Source organism: Gigantopelta aegis, chromosome 14 (assembly GCF_016097555.1).
Source record: "Gigantopelta aegis isolate Gae_Host chromosome 14, Gae_host_genome, whole genome shotgun sequence".
Taxonomy (NCBI): Eukaryota; Metazoa; Mollusca; class Gastropoda; order Neomphalida; family Peltospiridae; genus Gigantopelta; species Gigantopelta aegis.
Window position 1 is genome coordinate 51,087,635 of NC_054712.1, and position 23,089 is coordinate 51,110,723.

Genomic DNA, 23,089 nt, shown 5'->3' on the forward strand with positions numbered 1-23,089 from the left:
ACCTCATGTGTAGGTGGGAGGTTTTTGTGGACATCACCCACCCACCCTGCGAAATCCCCACCCCCACTTACGACATTCTAGACACCCATGTACACGCGCCTGTGGCTCTTCTTTTTTTTTTGAGGGGGGGGGGGGGATGGGAGTGGGGGCAATTTTGATGTTTTAAACAAAAATGCCCCAATCTCGACAACATATATACCAAACAGGTACAATATATAGATTGAGAGGGGTGATAAAATATTAATTTTCAAATTCAATATGAAATTCCTATTAGTTTTTTTAAATGTCAGGGTCGGGGCGTAGCCCAGTGGTAAAGCTTACGCTTGATGCGCGGTCCCTTTCGGATCGATCCCCGTCGGTGGACCCATTCGGCTATTTCTCGTTCCAGCCAGTGCTCCACTACTAGTGTAACAAAGGCTGTGGTATGTACTATCCTGTCTGTGGGATGGTGCATATAAACACCCCTTGCTGCTAATCGAAAAGAGTAGCCAATGAAGTGGCGACAGCGCGTTTCCTCTCTCAATACCTGTGTGGTTCTTAACCATATGTCTGACGCCATATAACCGTAAATAAAATGTGTTGAGTGCGTCGTTAAATAAAAACATTTCCTTCCTATAATTTTTGCCGGAATACATATTATATGTTTTGCATACGATTATGCTATGCTATGTTGCGTTCACAATAATTATATGCACAATGTATACCAACACATGGTACGTCATAGCGTGTCCCAATCGATCACATTAAAGGCATACTGTCACAGATTTAAGGACCTTATTTCTCTAAAAATGGATAATAAATAAATATTACATTAATTATTACAAACCAAATCTAGCTTACGCATCACCTTAACTGAACCATGATGGAGTGAAATCCATGTCAACCCTCTCGGCATTTTTAGTTTTTGAATTATGGACCATTGTCATAATTCAATTTTTTTTTTTTACAAAATATCATTAATAAATGGAGTATTGTGGTTATGAAGATGGTTGAATAAAGTACATTTAGGGACACATCAAATTGTTTTTGTTCAGGTACTATTTGTTGGACCATTAAATAGGTCAGTGGTCTGTGACAATATGCCTTTAATGCTAGTACATATTTTGTAACAAATTTAATGAACTAGAACGTTTTGCCAGGCCCCAGATGGTAATTCATACGCAAATACATTATTAAAGGGACAGTCCTGAGATTGGTGTCATTGTTAAGATTTTGCGGACTACCAGAGGACAACACATTTGAATTAAATACATGTTCCTGCATAACATATCAGTGGCTGTATATTTAAATGTTTTTCTGATCGTCCCAGTTCTGTACCAGCTGAAACTTCATTTAGTTTCCCAATATATATAGTTTTCGTACGTACGAAATTGTTGGGAGACCAAATCCAGTTGGGCTACATACAAATAATTAATAGGACAACAAGAAACACTGTATATACAGACACCTATATTCTAAAGAAGAAACAATATTTAGTAAGTCAGTTTAGTCGTTAAAACATTTCATTAGTCGGAATATCTTACAACGGACACAAATTCAGAACTGTCCCTTTAATATGTATCATCTGTTTAGGAACAGATGTCCGTGCTAATTATAATACGATACACCATCCGTCCGACTGAAACTTTGCATGGGACTAAAGTTAAAGTTCGTTTTGTTTAACGACATCACTAGAGCACATTTATTTACTAAGCATTGGATGTCAAACATTTAATAATTTTGACATCTTGTCTTAGAAAGGAAAGCCACTACATTGTTTTCACATTAGCAAGGGATCTTTTATATGCACCATCCCACAGACAGGATATCACATACCACGACCTTAGTCGTAGTGCACTGGCCGTATCAGCCTACAGGCGACGCCATAACCAACTGAAAGAAAGAAAGAAATGTTTTATTTAACGACGCACTCAACACATTGTATTTACGGTTATATGGCGTCAAACATATGGTTAAGAACCACACATATATTGAGAGAGGAAACCCGCTGTCGCCACTTCATGAGCTATAGTCCTTTCGATTAGCAGCGAGGTATCTTTTAGATGCACCATCCCTCAGACATGATAGCACATGCCACGTCCTTTAATATGCACTGGTTAGAGTGAGAAATAGCCCAATAGGCCCACTGGGCTACGGCCCACCCGGCAATAACTGACTGCAAAGCAACCAAACATCGTAAAGTTTGTCTTGTCAATCGGCTATTCTCGTACGAGACACTTGTATTGTGTGCAGTCGTCTTAATATTTGTGCATGCCACTGGCATAGCCGGGGTCAGGGTTGGGATGTGTCTGAGGGTGGTAGTGGTGGCGGTGTGTGTGTGTGTGTGTGGATATTGAGTCATTTTTGACGCCCTACGTTTTTCCATTACCAGCCAGGGATGCTTTCATATGCACTTTCCCAAAGACAGGGGTTGGACGTAACCCAGTGTTAAAGCGCTCGCTTGATGCATGGGCGTCAATCCGGCTTTAAAAGTGTTGGGGAGGGGGGGGGGGGCGTATTAGTGTGTGTGTGTGTGTGTGTGTGTGTGTGTGTGTGTGTGTGTGTGTGTGTGATAAAGGAATGTGAATGAAAATCATAAAGCTACACACTAGTGGTTGAACTTTTAATTCAAGAAAACGAATCCAAATTGCAAATCAAAACGTTGATGTCTGACAGTTTAACAAAATAGATTTCTATGTTTTGAAACCAACCAAAAGCAGTACGTCGTGTGTCGCTTTTTTATTATGTTCTTCTTTTTGTTGTTGTTGTTGTTGTTGTTGTGGTGGTGGTGGTGTTGTTGTTGCATTTATATACATGTAGATTGTCCCCCGGCGTTGAAAAATGAGGGTGACTCGTCCCTCCCCCCCCCCCCCTCCGGTCCCCCACCGATCGACGCCCATGGCCTCATGTGCGGTCGGTTTGGGATCAATCTCCGTCGCTGGGCCCATGTGGCTATTTACCGTTCGAGCGAGTGACAGGACATACATACCACATCGTTTGTTAGTTTTCTTTAACGACAACATATATATTATTATAAGAGAACGAACGTGCATTCACAACATAAAATGGAAATAAGTTTACTTGGTGCATTTTAGATGATGAATTGTATATAAAACATGTCGGGGTTTGGGTTTGTTTTCATGCAAATGTAAAGAAAACAAGGATTGAATAGGAATTAAACATAACCTTTGCAAAAAACTTAGGGTCTAAAGAATTGAACAGGACTATAGTTTATCTACATGGCATGCCCTTTTTCCTCTGGTCCCCTTCTTAAAATAGTTACTGTGTCTGCTCTTGTCTTTTGGCAATATATCTGCTGCCATTGTAAAGTTAAGATGGGTGGGGTGTAGCTTACCCTGCAAAACAAATCCGCGCCGCAATTGGCTAATTTTCGCACTTCTTTGCACTGCGTTTTTATTTAACTTTTGAATTTTTATATTGATGTTTATCAGCACATTATTTTTGCATTTACCATATTTTCACACCCAATGGCTGATGTGTTTTTCGTCCTGGGGTGTCTTAACAGGGGCGTAGCGTGATCTAGACCGGGGGGGGGGAGGGGGGTTGAATATGAACCAAGTGGAACTCCATATGTATAAACCTGTATGTTTTAGTTCTGAAAGCGGGCCATTTGCTTCAGCGGGGGGTGTTCGTTCGAAATCCTCCGAACCCCCCTAGCCTACGCCCCTGGTTAAATATCCATTCTATTCTATGCAATCAGCAAAATCATTTCAACGGTGTAAAAAGTCACACCAGACTGAGCTGGCACCTTGCCGCTATTTTTTCTTTCACGATTTTTCTTGATGTCTTTTCAGTTCTTGGACTTGAACAGTTTAAACTGGGTCACGTGAACGGCGGATCTCAGGATTATTCGAGAATCATGTAAAACGTGTTTAACGACACCACTAGAGCTCACTTATTTATTAATAATCTATTGGCTATTTGATAACAAACATACGGTAATTCCGTCACGTGGTCTTCAGAGGAAACTTTATTATGTTGATGATTATTTACCTTTATTTACCTGATTAGTTCCCTTTGTTTATTTAGCTTGTGTTGTTTTATATTTTGTTCACTTATAGCCAGTCTGTTTTTAACTTCATTTCATTTGTGTTTTATTCCCCTGAGGAAGTTTAACGTTTTTAAACCAAACGTTGGGATTTTTAGATAGTTTTAAAGACAATTTTATTATATATCTTATAATATTAAAGGGACATTCCTGAATTTACTGCACATTTTAAGATGTTATTGACTAACAGAGACTTTTTAACGATTGTAATTATTAGTAGCTGTATATTAAACGTGTTTCTAATCGTTCTAATATTTGTACTAGGTTAAATTTCATTTTATTTCCTTAAATATTTTTTTTTCGTACGTACGAAATTATTTTAAGCCAAAATCCAGTTTGAGCTTCTTACAAATATTAAGACGACCAGAAACACAATGTATATGCAGACACTGATATTCTAAACAAGAAAATATATTTAATATGCAAGTCTGTTAACTTGTTATTGTCTGGACCATATCTTGCATACAGATGCATACAGGACTATCAAACCGCACACATAGGAACAACTAGGGATTGCGGTGTGTCGCGTACTATTACTAGGTTACTGTGACCTACGTTTCACATTCTACTGCACATAACAGTGAATCCTCGCCCAGACCATATTTTGCATACAGAGGCATACAGGACCATGTGGAAACAACTTGGGATGGTGGTGTGTAGGGTACTATTACTAGGTCACTGTGACCTACATTTCACGGTCTACTGCATACAGATCATACCTTGCATACAGATACATACAGGACCATCAAACCTGGGATGGTGGTTAGTCCAAAACAAACTGTTCATCCATCCCATTGCAAAAAATTAACATAATTAGAATTGAATCATACCCGTAACATATTCATTAAAATCTATGGTTTTCAATCAAACTCCTGATGGGCGTATCATGTACCTCATTGGTACTCTTGTTAATGTAAGCCATACGAATATTAAAACTTTCAAATTAATTCAATGTTAGCCATTTATATTTATATTATATATTTATATTTATACCTCGGTGCCGGCTTACTCTCAAAGTGAGTTTTAATGACTCCGTGGGTAGGTGTAAGGTCAATACACCGACTTATCTCTAACTGGCAACTGACGGCTAATCACTAACCCACTGTCCTGGACAGCCTGCTCCAGATAGCTGAGGTGTATGTCCAGGGCAGCTTAACTGGACCTAATGAGCATGAAAATACGTTTAAAATGAAATGGAATTATAGTTAAAAATATAAACATGTTGGTCTTAAACATTATGCAAAAAAAAAGAAATTATATTTCAAAAACTGAAATATGATTTTTTTATATAAATACATTGCACACACACACACACACACACACACACACACACACACACACACACACATATATATATATATATATATATATATATATATATATATATATATATATATATATATATTACATGTATGTGTTCATTGTTCCTTTATGTGTTCGCCTAGCCGTCTCACGTTACACTAGACCTGATACCTACGAAACGTAAGTAACGTGTGGAAATATGTCAAGACGAACCCCTCCATATGTTATTGGACTGGATCGAAATGCGTCAACTACTAAAATGGAAAGATATATGAGCGTTGGTGGAACAATTCTGGTATTCACAGAGATGAATTGTCGGTAAATGGTTATTTTGGAGGTTGGGAGTCGGGGTGTGAACTAGCGGATATTCGTATTACTTAGTATATTTCTCGCTTCAGCCAGTGCACCACGACTGGTATATCAAAGGCCGTGGTATGTGTTACGCTGTCTTTGGGATGATGCATATAAAATTTCCCTTGCTGCTAATCGAAAAGAGTAGCCCATGACGTGGCGACAGCGGGTTTCCTCTCTCTAGATCTGTGTGGTCTTTAACCATATGACTGTAAATAAAATGTGTTGAGTGCGTCGTTAAATAAAAACATTTCCTTCCTTCCTGTCTCTATCTCTGTCTTTCTCCCTATTCAGTATCTTCGTCTCTGTTCAACTTGTCAGACTGTCTGTCTGTATATACATGTAGTTGTCAGTTTATATCTCTGTCTCCCCCCCCCCCCCCCACACCTTCATCGCTGTCCCATGGATCCTATATTATATGCTTTATTGCTGCATTGCCATGCAGTCATCTCTTGCCACATATTGTCATATTGCAGATGGCGCCAGATTGAAAACGAATCTGGACTTCAGGTTTTTCATAAAACAGGCATCCTGCAACTGGCTGAAATAGGCAAATCAGACTTCATAATCAACGAATACATGAAGGCAATGGACAGAGCTGGTATCAAGTAAGACACGTCGACAATGTTTAAAGTTGCAATTTCGAATGTATTTTTAGAACCCTTCCGGGCCAACTAGAGAAGACTATAGGTTTATGTCTTTATGTCTGTCTGCCTGCCTATCGTTCTGTTTGATTCTCCGACTGTCCCACATATAGATTTTCAGACGTTTTTCCCCAATGCCTCAAGATACTGAACTGAAATGTTTTTTGTTGTTGTGTTTTTGTATAGTTTTTAATGCACGGTTACAGAACAAATGTGACTTTTATGGCGATTTATCCATTGTTGACAGAGTTATGGCCTTTGGACTTTGTTGTTGTTGTTTGCTTGTTTCGTTGTTTTCGTTTTTTATTTTATTTATTTTCTATTTTTCTTAAATAATCTTTAATGTCCCACAAAATATACGTAGTGTTAGGGTTGGGCCATAAATCACTAACGTACAAAATATATATTATTAGTTACGCTGGGTTGTTTTGTTTGTTTTGTTTTGTTTTGTTGGGTTGTTTTTTTACAGGTTTCTAAGGTCTGATATATCGGTACACAATGTTTGTAAACAAAAGTATATAAATGCTGTTTTTATAATATCCCCAAAGGCTTTTTCATTAAAACTATTTTATATTGAAATTAGACAAAAAAAAGCAATTGTGTAGTGATAGTCACGAATTTATGCACATTAGAATTTGTTTGTATTATTAGCTTGAATTATCAATGTATTTGCAATGCACCATACCGTCTTTTTGTGCGTATTAAATAATGCTGTTTTTACAATATTCCCAAAGGATGTTTCCATTAAAACTATTTTATATTGAAATTAGACAACAAAAAAAAAGAAAAGAGAAGCAATTGTGTAGTGATAGTCTCATGTTTATGCACATTAGAATTTGTTTGTATTATTAGCTTGAATTCCCAATGTATTTGCAATGCACAATAGCGTCTTTCTGTGCCTGGTTAATAATGTCGTTTTTCTAAATATTCTAAAGGCTTTTTCTGTGAAATTGTTTTACGCTAATTTTAGACTAAAAAGCAATTAAGAAATGTTAGTTTTCTGTTTATGCACTTTAGAAATGTCCAGTACTAATTATTTCAAGTTAGTAATGCGTTTGCCATGGGCTAAACTGACGTATTTATAAAAGTTGAAGTTTCTCTGGATTTAGAGTGTGCATTTACAAACTGTAAATTGCAAACGGAAGCTGGACCAAAAAGCAACTACTTTACTTATTGAGCAATTGTGTGCATAACGTAATTATTAAATGAAATTATATTTATTTTGTAAAGATGTGAAGTAATTTCTGATTAGTTGTTATGACGTCACGTGGTACTTAAGAAAAAGTATAAAATGCTGACGTCAATGAACGTCAACGGTTGTTCTCTCAATCGTTCGCGGTCTGACAAGCAAACATTAAAGACATGTCCTCTTGTCCAAATTTCTAACTTTATTACATTGCATACATTTAAATTGACACTGGAATAACGTTTATTTATATTGTTAAAGTAAAACTGTATTAACTTTACCATCTTTATTTAATTAACTTGTTTTATGGAAATAATATTTATAAGCAACTGCAAGCTGTTTACATGTATTGGAGATGCAGTCCTCACTGGTTTAATATAACTATATCTGAAAGGAAGAGATCTATCAATCTATATGTTGGAAACTTACCTGTGAACAATAACTTTATTTTCATTTACGTATAACTTTTAAATAAATTGATAATCCTGAAAACTGGAACACTTCGGCTTTGTCATCTGTGGATGTTATTTATATTCTCTGGACATTGTTGATATCCTTGGGACGCGGCCACCACTATATATATATATATATATATATATATATATATATCCGAGTTATGTCCGAGTAGGGTTTTGGCTGATTGTTGTTGTTTATTTTATTTATTATTATTTATTTTATGTGTGTGTGCGTGTGTGTTTTGTGTTTATTTATATGATCGAGGCTGCATCTTTAACAACTAACCTGGTAGCCAGATAGCCAAGGTTTGTATCCAGCGTCTCGTTCTACGAAATTATCTTAAGACTATTATCGTCGTAAATACCTTTGCGAGAGTAACACTTTACGACGAAGCACCGTTTAAAGTCAGTGGTAATTTACAAGTATTACGAGGTAGGTGTGTGCCACTAACACATATGATAAATGGCAGTTAGATGATTTGATGATTTTTCTAAGAACGGTACGAATTCCTTTGTATTAGAATGACAGTTTGTGAATGACATTTTAGGCCATATACGACCATCAGTTATAAACATGGGAGATCACCGGCATGGCTTATGCATTAACAAAAAGTTTGATTATCAATCAACAGATAAACTGGCAAAGGTACTTCGTGGATGTCCGATAGCAACGAATACTTCCAAGATGTTCTAAATAGCCAGTAACCAATGTATTATTTAACAGATAAGCTAGCAAAGTTATTTCGTGGATGTCCGATAGCAACGAATACATCCAAGACGTTCCGAATAGTCGGTAACAAATGTATTATTTAACAGATAAACGGGCAAAGTTACTTCGTGGATGTCCGATAGCAACGAATACATCCAAGATGTTCTGAATAGTCGGTAAACAATGTATTATTTAACAGATAAACTGGCAAAGTTACTTCGTGGATGTCCGATACCAAGGGATACATCCAAGATGTTCTGAATAGTCGGTAACCAATGTATTATTTAAGAGATCAACTGGCAAAGTTACTTCATGGATGTCCGATAGAACAGAATGCTTCCAAGATGTTCTGCATAGTCAGTAACCAATGTATTATTTCACAGATAAACTAGCAAAGTTACTTCATGGATGTCCGATAGCACAGAATACATCCAAGATGTTCCGAATAGTCGGTAACCAATGTATTATTTAATAGATAAACTGGCAAAGTTACTTCATGGATGTCCGATAGAACAGAATACATCCAAGATGTTCTGAATAGTCGGTAACCAATGTATTATTTAACAGATAAACTGGCAAAGTTACTTCATGGATGTCCGATAGAACAGAATACATCCACGCTGTTCTGAATAGTTAGTAACCAATGCATTATTTAACAGATAAACTGGCAAAGTTACTTCATGGATGTCCGATAGAACAGAATACATCCAAGATGTTCTGAATAGTCAGTAACCAATGTATTATTTAACAGATAAACTGGTAAAGTTACTTCGTGGATGTCCGACAGTACAGAATACATCCAAGATGTTCTGAATAGTCGGTAACCAATGTATTATTTAACACATAAACTGGCAAAATTACTTTGTGGATGTCCGATAGCACAGAATACATCCAAGATGTTCGGAATAGTCGGTAACCAATGTATTATTTAATAGATAAACTGGCAAAGTTACTTCATGGATGTCCGATAGAACAGAATACATCCAAGATGTTCTGAATAGTCGGTAACCAATGTATTATTTAACAGATAAACTGGCAAAGTTACTTCATGGATGTCCGATAGAACAGAATACATCCACGCTGTTCTGAATAGTTAGTAACCAATGCATTATTTAACAGATAAACTGGCAAAGTTACTGTGTGGATGTCCCATAGCACATAATACATCCAAGGTGTTCAGAATAGACAGTAACCAATGTATTATTTAACAGATAAACTAGCAAAGTTACTTCGTGGATGTCCGATAGCACAGAATTCATCCAAGATATTCTGAATAGTCAGTAACCAATTTATTATTTAACAGATAAACTGGCAAAGTTACTTCATGAACGTCTGATAGAACAGAATACATCCAAGATGTTCTGAATAGTCGGTAACCAATGCATTATTTAACAGATAAACTGGAAAAGTTACTTCATGGATGGCCGATAGAACAGAATGCTTCCAAGATGTTCTGAATAGTCAGTAACCAATGCATTATTTAACAGATAAACTGGCAAAGTTACTTCATGGATGTCCGATAGAACAGAATACATCCACGATGTTCTGAATAGTCAGTAACCAATGTAGTATTTAACAGATACACTGCCAAAGTTATTTTGTAGATGCCCGATAGCACAGAATACATCCAAGGTGTTCTGAATAGTCAGTAACCAATGTAGTATTTAACAGTTAAACTGGCAAAATTACTTCATGGATGTCCGATAGCACAGAATACATCCAAGATGTTCGGAATAGTCGGTAACCAATGCATTATTTAACAGATAAACTGGCAAAGTTACTTCATGGATGTCCGATAGAACAGAATACATCCAAGATGTTCTGAATAGTCGGTAACCAATGTATTATTTAACAGATAAACTGGCAAAGTTACTTCATGGATGGCCGATAGAACAGAATACATCCAAGATGTTCGGAATAGTCAGTAACCAATGCATTATTTAACAGATAAACTGGCAAAGTTATTTTGTAGATGTCCGATAGCACAGAATACATCCAAGATGTTCTGAATAGTCGGTAACCAATGTAATATTTAACAGATAAACTGGCAAAGTTACTTTGTGGATGTCCGATAGCACAGAATACATCCAAGATGTTCGGAGTAGTCGGTAACCAATGTATTATTTAACAGATAAACTGGCAAAGTTACTTTGTGGATGTCCGATAGCACAGAGTACATCCAAGATGTTCTGAATAGTCGGTAACCAAGGTATTATTTAACAGATAAACTAGCAAAAAAACTTTGTGGATGCCCGATAGCACAGAATACATCCAAGATGTTCTGAATAGTCAGTAACCAATGCATTATTTAACAGATAAACTTGCAAAGTTACTTCGTGAATGTACGACAAATGCATCCAAGATGTTCCGAATAGTCGGTAACCAATGTATTATTTAAATTCTTCACTCTGATTTGATTTGTGGAAGGACTATGATGCTCACGTGTGCCAGCCATAACACTCACCTTTAGTCGCCACAATTAACCTTAGGTACGATTAGTTCGTGGACCAGGCCAAAGAACTGTATTTTTGGACCTTAATTGGATATAATTTCAATCGATAAAAGTAGAATGTTTTGTTGTAAATGCTTGGATTTGTCCAAATGATAAGATGTTGCTTAAACACCTGATGTTCATAACGCCCTGAACCTCAGTCGTGCTTTCGACAATGTTTGATCGTTTCAACTATTTCCTTTACCGTATTTCAGATAATAAAATAATAATATATAATACGAAAATAACTGTTTTCGTTACGCGTTAATACTGAATCAGTAGATGCTATAAATTGGTTAAGATTATTTGTATCAATGTACAAAAGAATGGGGCTTCCCCTTATTTCGTGAATTCATTGAAACCAAAAAATAAAATCAGTTGTTATTTCATAGTATTTTATATTGAATAAATGAATGTAGGTATGAACGAATAAAGGAGTTAATGAATGAATGAGTGAATGGGTGAATATTTTACTACTCCCCAGCAAGTGATAAACAGTTATACACGTGTAATACAGTGTGTAACGCGATTCTCTGGTTCATACTTCCATGAACGTAAAAACATTGTTATGTGGAGTTCATAAATAAACACAAGTAGATTGTGTTAAACAGATTATTTGTAACATAAATATTATGGATATTATATCTTATGAGTAACAGAACACCGTGTATACCGGGTGACAGAAACGAATATTAAAATTAAACAAAACCCTCAACACATTGATAACAAGTGTATGAAGAAATGCATCTGAGCAGGTGACAGCTATCACTGTTATAAATACAGTAAGTTGATATTACACATCATGAGCGCACATGCTGAAGCCCCTAATCACGAATGTTGAGTATATCACACGCGTTTTCTCGAAATGTCCGGCGTTTAAAGGTTGACGTTTTGCTGTACGTCATGAACTCGGTGTCGTGACGTGGTCCCCATGTTGTGTCAGGTTCCAACATCTGTCTTAATCTCTGGAAAGAAACAGTAACATATTCATATTAAATTATAGTATTAAAGGGACATTCCTGAGTTTGCTGCACTTTTTAAAGAAAGACTTTTCAACGATTGTAATTACATATCAAATATATTTTTTCTGCATACAATATCAGTTGCTGTATATCAAACGTGTTTCTGATTGTTCTAATATTTGTATTAGGTTAAATTTCATTTTATTTCAAAAATGTACTTTCGAAAAATTTTAATCGTAGAAATATTTTATAAGTCGGAAACATCTTACAATGCAGCAAACTCAGGAATGTCCCTTTAAATTAAATTAGTAAAAGAAAGTAAATTTAAATTATTAAGTTAAATTAAGTTAAAATAAAGTAAAGTAAAACAGAGTAAATTCATGTTAATTAAGGTTTAAATAGCATTATTATATATAACTAAATGAAATGAAATGATTTTTTCATACCTCCTGGCTCCTACCCATTCACATTAAGCAACATTTTGTGTACGTGAAGGTACTTTCTGTATCTGTTTCTGTTTCCCGCCACCACCCCCCACCCTTCTCTCTCTCTCTTATTTTCATTTCAACTTATTTTCGTGCTTATATCCAATTAAGGTTCAAGCACGCTGTCCTGGGCACACGCCTCTGCTACCTGGGCTGTCGTTGACAGTAGGTTAGTTGCTACTTGGTTTGTGAGAGAGAAGAGGGTGTAGTGGTCTTAAACCTACCGAGTCGTTATAACTCGCTCTGGGTGGGAGCCGGTACCGGGCTGCGAACCCTGTACCAACCAGCCATATATCCGATGGCTTAACCACGACACCACCAAGGCTGCTCTCTCTCTCTCTCTCTCTCTCTCTCTCTCTCTCTCTCTCTCTCTCTCTCTCTCTCTCTCTCTCTCTCTCTCTCTAACAAGAAATAAAACGAATGAGCGATAACTCTACCGTGCATATTCTTCCCTCCCTTGCGAGGAACTCTCTAACGAGGTAGACAGGTATGGGTAACACCGGCAGACCGGCGAACATCCAGCCAATGATGCGGGCGTACCTCGGATATTCGTACTCGCCATAGTTTGGCGGCTTGTACAGGAAGAAGGAAACCACCAGGGCACTCTGTACAACAACAGTTTCATGTGATACATCATTCAAAATACAGTAAACTGTATAATTAAGCAGAAAACTGTACAGGCACGGCGGAGCTGCGGGGAGGTGTGTGTGTGTGTGGGGGGGGGGGGTGTCTGGATAATAATTCTGAATGCAGGAAATTGCATTTCAAGACATTTAGTTTTCAAAATGTTACGGTGGAGCATACCCATGAACCCCCTATAAACTTTACACCCTCGATCTCAGTCAGGCCGCCCCCCCCCCCCCCCCACACACACTGTATACTTGCTTCAGCCGCGCCTGCTGTATAATAACGTTTGAATGTGATATATGTAACAAAATACAGTAAAGTTTATAATTATAAGTATCCAATATTCAAACAGTCTGTATGATTAAATTTTATGTGATACATGTATCAAAATATATCCCGCATAGGTGAAATATTCATGGAATTATCTCTTTAATACAAAGTGGCATAATTTCGTTATTTATGATCGTATCACAGTAAAATGTGACATGAGTATGTGACAATGATCTTGCTATGGACTGACGGGAGTGGAGGCGTTTTTGTTACCAAACAGCGTCGCACGAGGGCGCTGAAATCAGTACCTGTGTGGCCACCAGCAGCAGCAATCACTACGCGACATCTCCTTGGCATAGACTGAATGATTCTCTGAATCCGGGCACGTGGAATCCTAGCCCATTCTTCCTGCAGTGCATGTGACAGTTGCGGAAGCGTCTGTGGCTCCGGGTCACGCTGGCGTACACGTCTGTCCAGTTCGTCCCATAGATGTTCAATGGGGTTGAGATCTGGCGATCTTGATGGCCATGGCAGCATATCAATGTTCTCATTTTGTAGGAAATCCATTGTTACACGTGCCGTATGCTGCCTGGCATTGTCCTACTGAAAGTTCTCTCTGTTGATCCAAAATGGGTAGCATGTGACGGCGAAGAATTTCATCCCGGTAGCGTACAGCTGTCAGGTTGCCTTGTACGAACACAAGTTCACTTCTGCCGGTGTATGAGATGGCTCCCTACATCATGACACTCCCTCCACCGAATCTGTCAATTTGGGCGCCGCAGTTGTAGACAAAAAGTTCACTGCGGCGTCTGTAAACACGTTGTCGTCCATCACGTCGCTGTAGAAGGAAACGTGACTCGTCGCTGAACCGCACTCGACGCCAGTTTCCCAAGTTCCATCCCTGTACATTCGTGCACCAGCAAACATGTAAATGTCGATGTTGACGTCGCAGGACGGGGCCAACATACGGTTTCCTAGCCCGTAAACCAGCTTCTCGAAGTCGGTTCCGAATGGTTTGTGCAGACACCCTTCTCAAACCAGGTATGCGTTCAGCAGTGTTCGTTGCTGTGGCAGTTCGGTGACGCAAGTACAGAACCCGGATGTAGTGACCTTGTGCTGCAGTTGTTATGCGAGGTCTTCCACTTCTGGGCCGGTCTTCAGCTGATTGAAACTGCTGGTACCTGAGACATGAAATGGTGCTCTGATGGACGTTCATGTGGCATGTGACTGCTGACTGCGATTCACCTAACTGGAGGCGGCCTATTGCAATGTTTCGATTCGGCAATCTTAGTATTGGCATCTTGTAACTCGTCTAGTCGAAATGGAAATGAGGCATCATTGCGAGCACTGCAGCTTTAAATACCCGTCACTACCTCAATTGTTTCCCCGAGTTTCACGTGCATTCGCCAAAATCTGACCATTTCACGCCGATGTCCTGCAGTTGTCGCACAACGTGCCACCACGTGCGTTAAATTTGTTTTAGGGTGCTTTTGGGCATGCTGTCCCATTCCAGGAATATTAACACATATGGTCATTCAGCAACATTGTACAAAAAACGATATTTTGTAAAATCAAACACTTTTCTTCTTTCCCTATCACCTATGCGTTTCTTTTTTGACAGAGTATATATTCAATACTACGTTTATAATTAGGCCATCTGTACAATAAAGTGTTTTAGTGATACATTCATCATAATTCAGTAAAGACGTTTATACTTATCCATGTACACTGCATATAAAATCTTATTCTTGATGCATGTATTAAAATGCAGAGCACTTTGTATCCAGTTCAAGCGTTAAACATACTGGGTGGAATTTACGAAGCCTGTTTGTCTTAAACGCAGGTGTTTAAGCATTCTAAATGTATGTAGTTACACGCCTGTAAGTGTAAGACAGGTGTTTAAGCATTCTAAATGTATGTAGTTACACGCGTGTAAGTGTAAGACAGGTGTTTAAGCATTCTAAATGTATGTAGTTACACGCCTGTAAGTGTAAAACAGGCTTTGCAAATTCGGCCCTATATGATTTTTGTGGAATGTAACATTTACCATCAGCATTGTGGGTGCTATGACGAAACAGAAGATGTTGTACACAGCTGGAGGTCTCCACCCAAGCATCATCTTAATGTCGTCTCCGAAACGTCTAGCACCTGTAAAATATGTGACACAACATGATTTACATACCATTTTAACAAAACCATTTACATGTCAAGTTCAAAAGATATTCGTTAGCATGTATTCCTACGTTTTCAGCTGCATCCCACCGCCTTCTTCAGGGAACAATAATTATCTGCCTAGTTGTGTTATAATAATGTTTCCTATTACTTAGTAGCATAATGTTAATACATATATGTGTGTATGTGCTGAATTCCGCACTTAGAACCATTTTAGATAGGATGTATTTTATTCTATCTTATGCAGCAAAAATATTTTCATTTCATTTCAACTTATTTTCATGCTTATATCCAATTAAGGTTTAAACTGTATGGTGATTTTGACAGACTTAACGAGGAAACCCGCAACATTGTTTCTATTAGTAGCAAGGGATCTTTTTATGCCTCATAGTACAGACAGGACAGCACATACCATGGCTTTTGATATACTAGTCGTGGTGCACTATCTACAACGAGAAATAGCCCAATGGGCCCACCGACGGATATCGATCCTAGACTGACCGCGCAGTAGGTGAGCGCTTTACCACTAACCACGTCCTGATCCCCGAAAACAAAATGCAGAAATTCAATTTTGTACCTAACCTAAAATACCTAGGACAGGGGACAATAGAAGGAATTGGGGTACAATAATAAAGAATATCTAGCTAACCCAAAATGTCATTTCAGAAATCATAGGATGGCAAGGGCTAGAAACGTCCATGAAATCATAGGATGGCAAGGGCTAGAAACGTCCATTGAATCAGCGTTGATACTTGGTTGCGCCACACTGTTATTGGAATGGCAGTAACACTGTCCGAATCGGCGATCGCTCGACTTGGTATCAGTTGACTGGAAGCGCTGCCATCTTGACATTTTTGTTGTACGAGTCTTTTTACTGTGGTCGCTAAGTGTACACAATCGAAATGCCTCAAGTATACTGGGTCAGTAAACAATATTCAACAATTGCTATGAAATTATAGATTTCCATAAACGTGATTATAACTCTTTAAAATACTATTTATGTGACGTAATATGCACAGTACGTATTAATATAATAAAATGCTCAATAATGCTTAATATATAATAAGCAAATTGACAATGTATTTGGTCTGTTTGTTAGCACAGTGGTACAACCCTCGCCTGATGCTCGATCGACCTTTGATTGATTCCCGTCGGTGGGCACATTGGACTATTTCTCGTTCCAGCCAGTGCTCCACAACTGGTGTAACAAAGACCCTGGTATGTACTAGTCTGCCTGTTGGATGGTGCATATAAAAAATCCCTTGCTGTTAATCGAAAAGAGTAGCACATGAAGTGGTGACATCAGGTTTCCTCTCTCAATTTCTATGTGGTCAACCATACGCCATATAACCGTAAATAAAATGTGTTGAGTGCGTTAAATAAAACATTTCCTGTTAGTTCCTGGTCTGTTTGTCACCCCTCACTCTTTTTCTGTCCATCTTTTCCCACTGTCTTTTTCCCACTCCATTTCTCTCTCTCTCTCTCTCTCTCTCTCTCTCTCTCTCTCTCTCTCTCTCTCTCTCTCTCTCTCTCTCTCTCTCCATCTAGCTCTTCCTCTCTCTCTCCCTCCCCACCCCTCACCCTCTCTCTCTATCTCTATCATTGCTCGCTCGCTCATCTAGCTGTCTCTCTCTCGCCATCTGAGTTCTCTCTCTCTCTCTCTCTCTCTCTCTCTCTCTCTCTCTCTCTCTCTCTCTCTCTCTCTCCATCTATTTCTCTCTCTCTCTCAATCTAGTCTCCTCTCTCTCTCTCCTCTCTCTCTCTCTCTCTCTCTCTCTCTCTCTCTCCTCTATCTCTCTCTCTCCTAGAGGATCTCTCTCTAGCTCTCTCTCTCTCTCTCTCTCTCTCTCTCTCTCTCTCTCTCCCCTCTCTCTCTCTCTCTCTCCTCTCTCTCCATATAGCTCTCTCTCTCTCTCTCTCTCTCTCTCTCTCTCTTCTCTCTCTCTCTCTCTCTTCTCTCTCTCTCTCTCTCTCTCTCTCTCTCTCTCTCTCCCCACCCCTCCAACTTGCTCTTCCTCTCTTGCGTTCTTTCATTTATATAATACACGCCAGGTGTAATTATTACACCCAGTATTAATTATTAAATTTCCAAATGTGTATACCATAGCCCCCATCCAACTGCAAGGCATTCCAGCGATGATATGAATAACAGAGAGAAGGTACAGAAATACCAGTCTGTCAGCTGAAAGATGTACACTCCACCCTGGAGAAAACGAAAGAAAATAATTAATTATTAACATAGCAGGACAACGGTAGTCGACTGACAGTATTAATATATTATAACAACCACATATACATGTTGTGGGTCAAGGCTCAAGACTCGCGGATCAATAGATCAAACTATCGATTGTTTTGTAATCTATATTTAACTAATATAGGCAGAGAGAAAAAACATATATACAGAGTTAGGGGAAAACAGGTGATTATAAGATAGGGAAAGAAATAACAACAGTAAAAATTAATGATTAAATAAATAAAGGAAGGAAGGAGGAAGAGAAAAAAGACAGACTGACATAGCAAGAGTGACAGAAACCAATGTGCAGAAATCCATACGAACAGATATACTGACAGTGATAGACAGACACCTGCATCGGTGGTGTAGTGGTTAAGCCACCGAACTTAAGGCTGGTAGGTCTTGGGTTCGCATCTCGGTACCGTCTCCCATCCAGAGCTAATTTTAACTACTCAGTGAGTAGGTGTGCTGCCACTACGCTGACTTCTCTCTCACTAACCGCTAATAACTGACCACTCACTCACTATCCTGGACAGACAGCCCAGATAGCTGATGTGTGCTCGGGACCGCGTGCTTGAAGCTTAATTGGATATAAGCACGAAAATATAAGAAAATACATGTATAAATGAAAGTAATGATGGAGAGACAGATAAAAAGAAAGGAAGAAAAACTGAGATATATATATATATATAGGGAAAGAGAAATAGTAGAGAAACAGAGACAAAGAAGACAAGAGAGGCAGAGCTAAATGGAGAGCGAAAAAGAGAGAGAGAGAGAGAGAGAGAGAGAGAGAGAGAGAGAGAGAGAGAGAGAGAGAGAGAGAGAGAGAAAGACAGAGAAAGAAAGAGAGAGAGGTGGGAAAAGAACGATCAACAGATGAGAGATATAGACCGAGAAAGAGTGAGGACGACACACAAACAGAGAGAAAGACATGCAGGCAGACAGAGAAACAGACATGCAGGCAGACAGACAGACAGGCATACAGACATGCATGCAGGCAGGCAGACAGACATACAGGTAAACAGACATACAGGTAAACAGACAGGCAGACAGACACTGACAGACAGAGAGACAGGCAGACAGACATGCAGGCAGGCAGACAGACAGACAGGCAGGCAGACAGACATACGGGCAGACATACGGACAGACAAATTTGCAGACACAGAGAGACAGGCAGACAGACATGCAGATAGGCAGACAGACACACAGATAGGCAGAGAGACAGACATATAGATAGACAGACAGACAGCCAGACGAACAGTAACGTAATTAGACCAAAGAATTGATAATTTTGCAGACTGATGAAAATTATTTGAAATATTTTACCTGTGATACCAGAATAAGTGATGAAGCAAACAACATGCTCGTTGTGGCCGCCGTCACCAACAATCTGTGTTTTCGCAGGCGCGGAAAGCCATCAAGAAGAGCGTGCATAAAGGTTTCCACACAGCCAAACTAGAACAGAAGAAAGAAGAACACATATAAAGAGGATTCTCAAATGTCGACTTGTCGTAGCATTTCTAGAAAACCATGTTGTCCATACATGTATTAGTGTCGGTTTTAGTCGCTTATAGAGTGCGATGAAAGGAACAATTTTAAAGACACCTCAGCACATTTTGAAACTACAGCTACTTGGTATCTAATATTATGTTCATTTTTATACTTGGTCTGTGCAGTGAACGAGGAAATGATCTCCAGCAAAAGCTATCGACCAGTTTTAAAACACTTTGGCGAATCTTTCAGTATTGGAGCCACTTTTGATCACTGAAATCAGCCATTAATTAGATTTTATTGACTAGATTTTCCTTTTTATCCATTTGCGTATAAGTGGCGGGACGTAGCCCAGTGGTAAAGCGCTCGCTCGATGCGCGGTCGGTTTGGGATCGATATCCGTCCGTGGACCCATTGGGCTATTTCTCGCTCCAGCCAGTGCACCATGACTGGTACACCAAAGGCCGTTGTATGTGCTATCCTGTCTATGGGATGGTGCATATAAAAGATCCCTTGCTGCTAATCGAAAAGAGTATCCCCTAAAGTGGCGAAAGCGGGTTTCCTCTATCAATATCTGTGTGGTCCTTAAACATATGTCAGACGCCATATAACCGTAAATAAAGTGTGTTGAGATCCTTCCATTTGCGTACGTCAACAATGTTTGTTGTCATCCTGGTGTTTCTAGCACCATGAAATGCATTTTTCATATCTTAAAAAAGATGCATACCTATAAGAAGTAACGGTTACGCAGACGACCTATAGTCTATTTAAAAAAAATATTTTCGCGTTCAGTTCAAAGACTTGTTTCACTCTATCGTAACTCATCCAAATGTGTTGCATGTTTGAAGATTAACCAGACTTTGTGTCCATTTTTACGTGTTTAAACTAGGGTCTGCGACTTCAAACTTAGGTGAAGGAAAATCAAATATGGCGAAAACACAATGCCAGTTAAAATGCATTAAACAACTACAATTGATCTCTTCAAGCTCGAAAGAATACCGAAACGAGAATCAGAATACGTTTTGAATGAAAGTATTGGTAGTTTTATTTTAGTAATGTTTCCACTGGAGGTACATATGTAAATTACCTTTTTGTTCGTTCTTGCTCACCTGTGTGTCCAGTCCTACTGTGATGAGCATCAGGAAGAAGATGACGGCCCACAGTTGTGGAAGAGGTAACAGAGAGATGGCTTCTGGGTACACGATAAACGCCAGGCCAGGACCTAGAAGTGAAATTATGATACATATAGAGAGATGGCTTCCGGGTACACGATAAACGCCAGGCCAGGTCCTAGAAATGAAATGATGATACATATAGAGAGATGGATTGAGGGTACACAATAAACGCCAGACCAGGACCTAGAAGTGAAATGATGATACATATAGAGAGATGGATTGTGGGTACACGATAAACGCCAGACCAGGACCTGGAAGTGAAATGATGATACATATAGAGAGATGGATTGTGGGTACACGATAAACGCCAGACCAGGACCTAGAAGTGAAATGATGATACATATAGAGAGATGGATTGTGGGTACACGATAAACGCCAGACCAGGACCTAGAAGTGAAATGATGGTACATATAGAGAGATGGATTGCGGGTACACAATAAACGCATGGCCAGGACCTAGAAGTGAAATGATGATACATATAGAGAGATGGATTGTGGGTACACGATAAACGCCAGGCCAGGACCTAGAAGTGAAATAATGACACATATAGAGAGATGCATTGTGTGTACACGATAAACGCATGGCCAGGACCTAGAAGTGAAATGATGATACATATAGAGAGATGGATTGTGGGTACACGATAAACGCCAGGCCAGGACCTAGAAGTGAAATAATGACACATATAGAGAGATGCATTGTGTGTAAGAGTGAGAGAGAGAGAGATAGAGAGGGGGGGGGGGGGGGCGGTTCTTAGGGTGCAAGGGATTATATAGAGGTATCTTAGGAGAAAATACATGGTCATTAGAAGCTTCATCATCATCAGAAGCAACATATATGATCATCATAATAGTAATAACCATTACCATCGCCTCTATCATCAGCAGCAGTAGTAGTAACAGTAGCAACAGCAGTAGTAACAGCAGCAGCTTGCAGCAACAGCAGCAGCAGCAGCAGTAGTAACAATAGCAAAGAAGAAACGGTAGTAGCAACAGTAGTAAAAGTAACAACAGCAGCAGTAGTAACAGTAGCAAATCAGAAACAGTAGTAGCAGCAGTAGTAGTAAGAGTAGTAGCAGCGGTAGTAGTAAGAGTAGTAGCAGCAGTAGTAGTAAGAGTAGTAGCAGCAGTAGTAGTAAGAGTAGTAGCAGCAGTAGTAGTAAGAGTAGTAGCAGCAGTAGTAGTAAGAGTAGCAGCAGTAGTAGTAAGAGTAGTAGCAGCGGTAGTAGTAAGAGTAGTAGCAGCAGTAGTAGTAAGAGTAGTAGCAGCGGTAGTAGTAAGAGTAGTAGCAGTAGTAGTAAGAGTAGTAGCAGCAGTAGTAGTAAGAGTAGTAGCAGCGGTAGTAGTAAGAGTAGTAGCAGCGGTAGTAGTAAGAGTAGTAGCAGCGGTAGTAGTAAGAGTAGTAGCAGCAGTAGTAGTAAGAGTAGTAGCAGCGGTAGTAGTAAGAGTAGTAGCAGCAGTAGTAGTAAGAGTAGCAGCAGCGGTAGTAGTAAGAGTAGTAGCAGCGGTAGTAGTAAGAGTAGTAGTAGTAAGAGTAGTAGCAGCAGTAGTAGTAAGAGTAGTAGCAGCGGTAGTAGTAAGAGTAGTAGCAGCGGTAGTAGTAAGAGTAGTAGCAGCAGCAGTAGTAGTAAGAGTAGTAGCAGCAGTAGTAGTAAGTAGTAGTAGCAGCAGTAGTAGTAAGAGTAGTAGCAGCGGTAGTAGTAAGAGTAGTAGCAGCGGTAGTAGTAGTAGTAGGGGTAGGAGCAGCAGTAGTAGTAAGAGTAGTAGCAGCAGTAGTAGTAAGTAGTAGCAGCAGTAGTAGTAAGAGTAGTAGCAGCAGTAGTAGTAAGAGTAGTAGCAGCAGTAGTAGTAAGAGTAGTAGCAGCGGTAGTAGGAGTAGTAGCAGCGGTAGTAGTAGTAGTAGAGTAGTAAGAGTAGTAGCAGCAGTAGTAGTAGTAGTAGTAAGAGTAGTAGCAGCGGTAGTAGTAAGAGTAGTAGCAGCAGTAGTAGTAAGAGTAGTAGCAGCAGCAGTAGTAGTAAGGGTAGTAGCAGCAGTAGTAGTAAGAGTAGTAGCAGCAGTAGTAGTAAGAGTAGCAGCAGTAGTAGTAAGTAGCAGCAGTAGTAGTAAGAGTAGTAGCAGTAGTAGTAGTAAGAGTAGCAGCAGCAGTAGTAGTAAGGGTAGTAGCAGCAGTAGTAGTAAGAGTAGTAGCAGCAGTAGTAGTAAGAGTAGTAGCAGCAGTAGTAGTAAGAGTAGTAGCAGCAGTAGTAGTAAGAGTAGTAGCAGCAGTAGTAGTAAGTAGTAGCAGCAGTAGTAGTAAGAGTAGTAATAGTAGCAGCAGTAGTAGTAGTAGTAGAGTAGCAGCAGCAGTAGTAGTAGTAGTAGTAGCAGCAGTAGTAGTAAGCAGTAGTAGCAGCAGCAGCAGTAAGTAGTAGTAGCAGCAGTAGTAGTAAGAGTAGCAGCAGTAGTAGTAAGAGTAGTAGTAAGAGTAGTAGCAGCGGTAGTAGTAAGAGTA

The 23,089-nt window shown here is 39.2% G+C and overlaps 2 protein-coding genes across 6 annotated transcripts in view; one reads left to right on the forward strand and one right to left on the reverse strand.

Annotated features, from left to right (window-relative positions):
* LOC121388605 (sodium- and chloride-dependent GABA transporter 1-like) overlaps nt 1–23,089 on the forward strand; it is a 224,808-nt gene that overhangs the window by 156,030 nt on the left and 45,689 nt on the right. The window lies entirely within an intron of this gene.
* LOC121388608 (sodium- and chloride-dependent glycine transporter 2-like) lies at nt 11,502–21,494 on the reverse strand. Of its 3 annotated transcripts, XM_041520018.1 has the most exons (6): nt 20,536–21,493; nt 19,262–19,390; nt 17,805–17,905; nt 15,578–15,678; nt 13,071–13,238; nt 11,502–12,151 (listed from the first exon to the last, which is right to left on the reverse strand). In XM_041520018.1, exons 4-6 carry the CDS (start codon nt 15,647–15,649, stop codon nt 12,011–12,013), a joined length of 381 nt encoding a protein of 126 aa, XP_041375952.1. In that variant the 5' UTR covers nt 15,650–15,678; nt 17,805–17,905; nt 19,262–19,390; nt 20,536–21,493; the 3' UTR covers nt 11,502–12,010. The 3 variants fall into 3 exon arrangements, 1 of the variants encoding a protein (XP_041375952.1); XR_005959987.1 differs by lacking the exon at nt 13,071–13,238 and having other exon boundaries at nt 12,016–12,151; nt 20,536–21,494; XR_005959988.1 differs by lacking the exon at nt 11,502–12,151 and having other exon boundaries at nt 13,207–13,238; nt 20,536–21,494.